Source organism: Vigna angularis, chromosome 11 (genome assembly GCF_016808095.1).
Source record: "Vigna angularis cultivar LongXiaoDou No.4 chromosome 11, ASM1680809v1, whole genome shotgun sequence".
Classification (NCBI taxonomy): Eukaryota; Viridiplantae; Streptophyta; class Magnoliopsida; order Fabales; family Fabaceae; genus Vigna; species Vigna angularis.
In genome coordinates, this window is record NC_068980.1 from 14,598,005 (window position 1) to 14,605,488 (window position 7,484).

At 30.5% G+C, this 7,484-nt stretch overlaps 1 protein-coding gene across 1 annotated transcript; it reads left to right on the forward strand.

Annotated features, from left to right (window-relative positions):
* Positions 1–498: 498 nt before the first annotated feature.
* LOC108332767 (transcription factor SRM1-like) lies at positions 499–2,250 on the forward strand. Its single transcript, XM_017568074.1, has 3 exons — positions 499–648; positions 1,730–1,899; positions 2,007–2,250. Exons 1-3 carry the CDS (start codon positions 499–501, stop codon positions 2,248–2,250), a joined length of 564 nt encoding a protein of 187 aa, XP_017423563.1.
* Positions 2,251–7,484: the final 5,234 nt, after the last annotated feature.

Below are 7,484 nucleotides of genomic sequence, written 5' to 3' on the forward strand. Positions count from 1 at the left end.
GATTCTTATGATCAAAAACAACAATCACAATTACTATATTTTTTAATTATTTAATTGTAATCATTATCATTATATTCTAAAATAATAAGTATTGTTCTATTAAATTTTCGTAAGATTTGTGACAACTAAGTATAAAGGGTTTGACTTAGTTATTAGTTTTTTTTTTAATATATCTATACAGATGTTTTGTAATTTACTTTTTCAATATAAATAGATTAAAAATATATTCCTTATGCATCATAAAATATTTGGTTATGTGTTACGAAAAAATTATTTTCTTTAACAATATTTTTTATTGCGAAATAATATATTTGTTGTTAATATTTTATATAAAAGTATAGTAGATAATTATATAAAAAAAATTAATTTAGAAAGATAATTAGATTTATCTTTTTGCAAGGAATGGTTGTATGTGTATAAAGAACCAGAGTTACTTGAGAGGGATCATAATTGAAAAATTAAGTGATTGAAGAAGAGAGAAAAATATAATGTGACATTATGGTTAATGAAGACAACAATAACATCTATAACTTAAACTCAGAGGAGTGGATTAAGATTATAAAATCCCTCAATGAAAAAAATCCATTGAGTGTGGATGAGATTTTAGCGGAAGTCAATGATCAATTATCCAAACTTTTAGCTAATGAGGTATTTTATATTATCATTTCTCCCTTTTTAGATTTTAGGTTTCAAGAATATTTTTTTATTAAATATTTTTTCTTCCACTATGGTTATCATCTTCTAATTTTATTTCAATAATTTTAACTTTTTAATTTAATTCTTTTGAATGAAAGGCTTCTGCAAGTATGAAGCATGCATTAGATCTTTGACCAGATCATTGACATCAGTTACAAAAATTATTCAAAATTCTTGTGAAGACCTTTTTGGTTGTGTTCATGATCAAGGTGTTGCTTTTGTTTATAGTCATGTTCCAATTCCTTCCCGTGTTGTTCTTACCATCAACAATACTCAACTTCTTTCCCCTCAAAACATTACTTTATCCAATCATATTGGGTCTGGTTGGGTTCAAACGTGTAACAACTCAAATCAATTATCTTCTTACAAATTGAAGTCAAATCGCAAACGATACCAGCGTTGGACAGAAAATGAACCCAGGTGCACTTCAATGAAATTTTGGCATTTCATTTTTCTTAAATATTTTGAATTGTGTACCTGATAATATTACATACAAATTAAATATATATACACATGCATGCGTGTGTATATAAAAGTGGATAAAAAATTTAGTAGCGATATTTTTATGAATTAACTTAATTTTTCTACCAGACTATTTCTTTTTGGACTTAAAGCTTGTGGTGAAGGACATTGGAAAGGCATTTCTGAATTATACGTTGTATCAAAGTCTCCATCTCAAGTAGCAAGTCATGCTCAAAAATACAAAATTCATCAAAAGGTCTCAACGGAAAAAAAAAACGAGAAAAAGTATTTACGAGGTAATTTAAAAGACATCATCAATTAATAAGACAAGATTTTGTAATAATGCATGTTATTATAAGTTACTATTTTGTGAACTATTTTATATATAAATAAATACATGTTCTCTTTTTAAGTATAATTATTACTAAAAATATTTTTTTATCTATATAATAAACTCATGTACTCATAAAAGTACAACCTGTTAAACTAAACAAATATTAGGAAAAAAAATCTCTTCATTAATTAAAGTATATGTATATTTTTTAAATTTTAGATTGCTTGCTTTCATCAGGTTTCTATTGAGCCGTCCAAACTTGTTCTTCCTGCTCCTATAATGTTGTTGGAGGAAATATCATCCAAAGATGATGTGTTGAACTGTGCAAATCACATAGGAAAATGCAATAATTCAATTGTCACAGTTCCTCGGAAGAAATGCAAGCATTGGACTGAAGATGAACACAAGTACTTTTCAATGAACTTTTTAACATCTTATATTTCCTTTTTTCCATGTTTTGATCTCTAAATATCATGTTTAACAAGATGTTTTGTTTTTGACTCTTATCTAACAGGTTATTTGTCCTCGGACATGCCAAATACCAAGAAAAATGGAAAGAAGTTTCAAAAAATTACGTCCCCTCAAAATCTTCAACCCAAATTGCAAGTCATGCTCAAAAATACTTCCTTCGTCAAAACCTTCCAGAGAACAAGAGAAAAAGGAAAAGCATTCATGACATAACAGTGCAGGACATTGATGCTGAAATGAAAAGTAGAACAAAATATGCTCAGCTTATTATAGAAAATCTGATTCTTTAACCATTGTCTTTGATAGAAAGTTTGTTACAATTTATAATTGTTTCTTTACCAAACATAGTATGATTTTTAATACTAGTAAATACGGTACTTATACTTGTCTAATACATGTGATTCTAAATAACTAACTTAGAATCAATAATATTATTTTGTTAAAATCTTCATAGTTAATAATAGAGATAAATTTAAACCCTAATTCACAAACTAACTATAGTTTTTTTAATAATAAAAATTATTTTAAATTCCAAAAAATTTTAATGTATAAAATGATAATTAGTCCAATAATAATTAATTATTTTTTTCCCCTAAATTTGATTGTGATTTAATACTTTTTTTAATAGTGAATTTTTTTTTCTCATTTTACTACTGACAATTAAACCTTTTGTGTATTGTAAATTTTTATATAGTTTGACCATTACACAAACTCTATCTAGATTTATAAAACCTTAATTATATTTGTTACATAAAAAGTTCAACATAAAATTAAAAGTCATAATAGAATGACAAGTTATAAAAAATTTACTTTAATTAAGTTTTATCTTCAACATATAATGTTATTAGTTATTTATTGATGTTTTCTCTTTATTATTATAAATGATATAGTCAAAATTGATAAAAACATCGTAATTTTCTTTTTGAAACTAATTTAAAGTTTAGATTATTAATTTTTTTACCATATATAAATCTTGAAGAACATATGTAATTATTGAAATAAATTTCTTTTAGAAATTAAATTCACTCAATATAGATAATTATTGAAAAGTAGAGTTGTCAAAACGAGTAATTCGGTTCGGTCCTGACCGGCCCACCACGGGTTGGTTACTTAGTGAGCCAACCCCACCCGGCTCACTTATTAACGAACTGAAAAAATTTGAACACGGTCCGACCCATCACGGATTGGTGGGTTAAACGGGTTGGATCAATGGCTCACTTAATTATAAGTTTTTTTTAAATAAAAAAATTATAATTTTTTTAAATTTCAAATCTAGATAAATTTCATTCAAAAATGATGTTAAACTCCAAAGACAATTTAAAATAAAAAAAAATATCATACAATCCAAGTGAAATCCAAAAATAAGAACAAAAGGCGAATAAATAAGCTTTTAATATTGATAATTTTTGTATCACTTCTCTGTCTATAATATTAGAGTCTTAAATAGATAAATCTATAATATTTTTCTCTCTTGAAACATCCTTTTTTTTATCCTACAACATAATAAGAAAATGCTAACTAATAATATTGAAACACAAAATAATAAATAATTAAATTAAACTAGGTGGATTGATGAGCCAACCCAGTTTATCACGGGTTCTAAGTGAGTCGAGTTGAAAACTAAGCCGCATAAAAAAATTACATTTTTTTCAAATCCAACCCAGCTCAAACTAGTGGTGGGTCGAGTTGACTCGCGATTTACAACCCATTTTAACAACACTATTGAAAAGTCAGTGATAAATTCTCCAAACTTTCTATTGCTTAGGTATTATATATTTATCATTTCTCCTTCTTTTAGATTATAATAATATTTTTCTATTGCACTTTTTTCTACAATGTTATTATTAGGATCTTCTAAACTTATTTCAATAATTTAAAATGTGATTTTTCAATATAATTTTTCAATGAAAAATAATGATGTTATTATACTTTTTGAAACTAATTTTCTTTTTGAAACATCATAATTTTCTTTTTGAAACTAATTTTCTTTTTGAAACATCATAATTTTCTTTTTGAAACTAATTTAAAGTTTAGATTATTAATTTTTTTACCATATATAAAATCTTGAAGAACACATGTAATTATTGAAATAGGGATACTCAATTATTTTAATATTAAATGATTTTAATATAAATAGTTTCATTATGAACGAATTTCATTATTTTTAAAACACACCATCTCTCTAGAAACCAGTTTTCTAAAGTTCTCTGACTTCTCTCTAGGAGTGTTTCTTCCTCTGCTCATATGATTGAAGAACTGAGATCGTCAGAGTGATCCTGCCGACAAGATCTTCATTTCACACCAATCAATTTCCCCATCTGAGTAAGTTAAGTTTCGACCCTTTCTTTGGTCCTTTCTTTTTCTGATACATGAGGGTGCCACTCGTTTTGCATGTAATGACCGAGTCTTCTATAAGACTATCTATTGATCAATGGTACTAACGTTATCGCATGAACGAATTTCTATTATTTGTAGGTACAGATAGAGTTCCTTGAGTTGTATGAGTGGAATACGATTTTCTAGAGCGGTTGGTCTTCTAAAAGGTAAAGGAAGCTAGTGACCTTTCTTTGTTTCTATTATTGCTCGAAATTGTATGATTTATGATTGAGTGGTAAAATATGTTGATTTAGTTGAAAGGTAGATATCAATTTTAGTATAAATTGTAATTGAATGATTCTAACTAGTCTTTGGATGTTTGATGTTGTGAATGATATCTATGGAATGTGATGATGTTGTTTGGACTTGCTTTGGCTATGAACTTTCTATGTTATTGGATGTTGGTGGTGTTAAATGTTGCTAAGTTATTGAGAAAGAAATATTTAGTTGAGTAATAGGTCTTTTTAGGCTAAAATAGAGGTGTTGATAAGTGAGATTCTGAATTAGGATTTAAAAGGGTAAAATTTGAGTTATATATGGTAAATTATGATAGATTATGACTTGTTGGGGTATTTAGTTGATAAAAATATGTCATATGAGGTGTGAGTAGTTAATAAGTTGAGTTTAGAAGGTTTTCAAGTTCAATCTGGGGGTTTGGACTAACGAGATTTTGAAATATAGGATCTGTGTCAAAATAGAAGGTTTGGAGTATGTTGTTAAGTCATTTTTCACTTGTGAAAGTCCCTAACTTTCTTGTCTATGAGTTAAAATAAGTAGAATTTAATTGGAGTCCATGAAGTGAGGGTTTAGTTGTTTTAGGTTGGAATCTTGTGGTAAAACAATTCAAAACGAGTTTAGATTGGCTTATATACTTTTTGTTAGGTCAATTATAGTTTAGAATTCAATTTAGGAATGGTAGAAGTTAGTAAAAGTGTTTAGGATAGGTCATGGGAAGTTTAGACGTGCAAATTATGCAGTTTAAGTATTGTAGAATTATGTAGAGTGGCTAGGCGAGCAAGGAAGGCTTGCTAGGCGAGTATATGGGAGTTTTTGCATCGAATTATAGTGGCTCTACGAGCCAACTCATTGGGCTTGTGGAACTTATTTTTTTGGCTCTCGTTGGGCTAGTAGAGACAGCTCACTAGGTAAGTTTTTGAAGTTTTAGGCAATAAGGTTTAGGGGCTGGTCAAGCTTCCTCGTTGCGCTGGAGGGGCTCCCTATTTGGGCTCTCGCTAGACGAGTGGGATGTGTCCGCTGAGCGAGTGAGTTAAGTTTGTTGAGTTGCCTTGTTTTCTACTTCTCTTGTTTAATTGGATATATATATATATATATATATATATATATATATATATATATATATATATATATATATATATATGTGTGTGTGTGTGTGTGTGTGTGTGTGTGTGTGTGTGTGTGTGTGTGTGTGTGTGTGTGTGTGTGTGTGTGTGTGTGTTAAGACTCCGGCAAGTGTACCGAATCGTATCAAGTAATATAAAATGGTAAGAAGTATCGTATCCCGAATGACCCACGACACTAAACAGTTGTGTAATTGATTAACTAATTAAGACTTAAGAAGAACAATTTTTGGGAGTTTTCAATGCAAATGCAATAAAAATAAACATGAATGCAATTTGGTCAATTGAGGATAAACACTAGAATGGATGGATGAAGTTGATAATATGAGATGAATATGTTGTTGGGGTTTAGATTTCACCTAATCACTCTCATGCATATAAAAATTCATCTTCTTCATTAATGTCAATGTCACTTTCTAAATTACTTAAAATTCGATTCCTCGACGAAGAAAGTCTGTCCTTAATTATTAGTTCATACAATTCCTAGCCTTCCTAATAATTAATTCTGAATATCAGAAGCTTAAGACAACCAGAACTCATACCCCCATTCCTGAGCAATACTGCTTCTGGGAATAATTCTCCAGAACATGAATTGTAAGATACCTTTCGGTACTCATACAAAGCATACATCATGTTAATCAATGAGTTAAACACAACAAGCAATACGCGAAGAAGAATTACCCTAACAATTAATGAAAGAAGCATAAATAATTAAGAATCAATTCAAAATACATGAGAGTTCAAGAGGTTACATCTTTCCCTAATAACAAATAAGGTTTAGTTCCCCATCATCATGGAGAACTAGATGAACAATGAAAGAATGAAAGAGATAGAAAAACCCTAGAAAGGGAAGAGGAGAGCTGTCACATCCTCAAATCTACCTCAAGGAAAAGGAAAGTTGTCACATCCCCAAATCTACCCCCAAGGGGTGAAAAGTGTGCTTTTGTGCTCAAGCCATCAAAAGATACAATCCCTAGGACGTCCAAGTCCTTAAATAGAACATAAAAATAACATAAAACAGGTCCAAGCCCACGAAACTGGCGCTCAACGCCCTAAGTGGGGCGCCCAGGCGTGGTACGGGTCAAAATTGGCGCTCAGCGCCCTTGAAAGGGCGCCCAGGCGTGGTGTGGTGCAGAATGGTACTCATCAAATGTACTTGACCGATCGGTTTCACTTTGTTGACCGATCGGCCTAACTCTTTAACCGTTCGGCCAATCTTCTACCACATCACTCGGCTTCTCCTTTCACAAACCGTTCGGTTTGTATATCTTTTTCTCCAGTCGTTCGGCCATCGTTGCACCGTTCGGCCTAGTTCCACCACCTTCACACCGTTCGGTCTGTCTTCCCTGTGTTCTTTACCGTTCGGTCTATCTTAACCGTTCGGTCTGAATTCTTAACTGTTCGGTCTGGCTTCTCCTCCATTATACGTTTCGGTCTGGTGCTTTTTCTGGGTTCCAACTCCTTGGTACTTTTGTTCTTCTTCCAAATCATATCAATAACCTACAAAATTAAGAGAATTTAGTGATAAAATCCTTAAGTATATCCTCTACTCACTTATTCACAAAACTAAACTAAAAACATGAGTTCAAGCAAACTTCTAAGTAACAAAGGGTTGATTTAATATCAAAATTGAATCACAGATAACAGTATTTTCAACCGTTATCAATATATAGCAAGAAATCATAGTGTGAGGGCATTTCTCCATTTGGCAAAGAGCGTTTTAACAAACTAACATTGTTTGGTAACTTTGAGTGAGTCAGCTAATCCACCACACAAATGCAGAACCCACC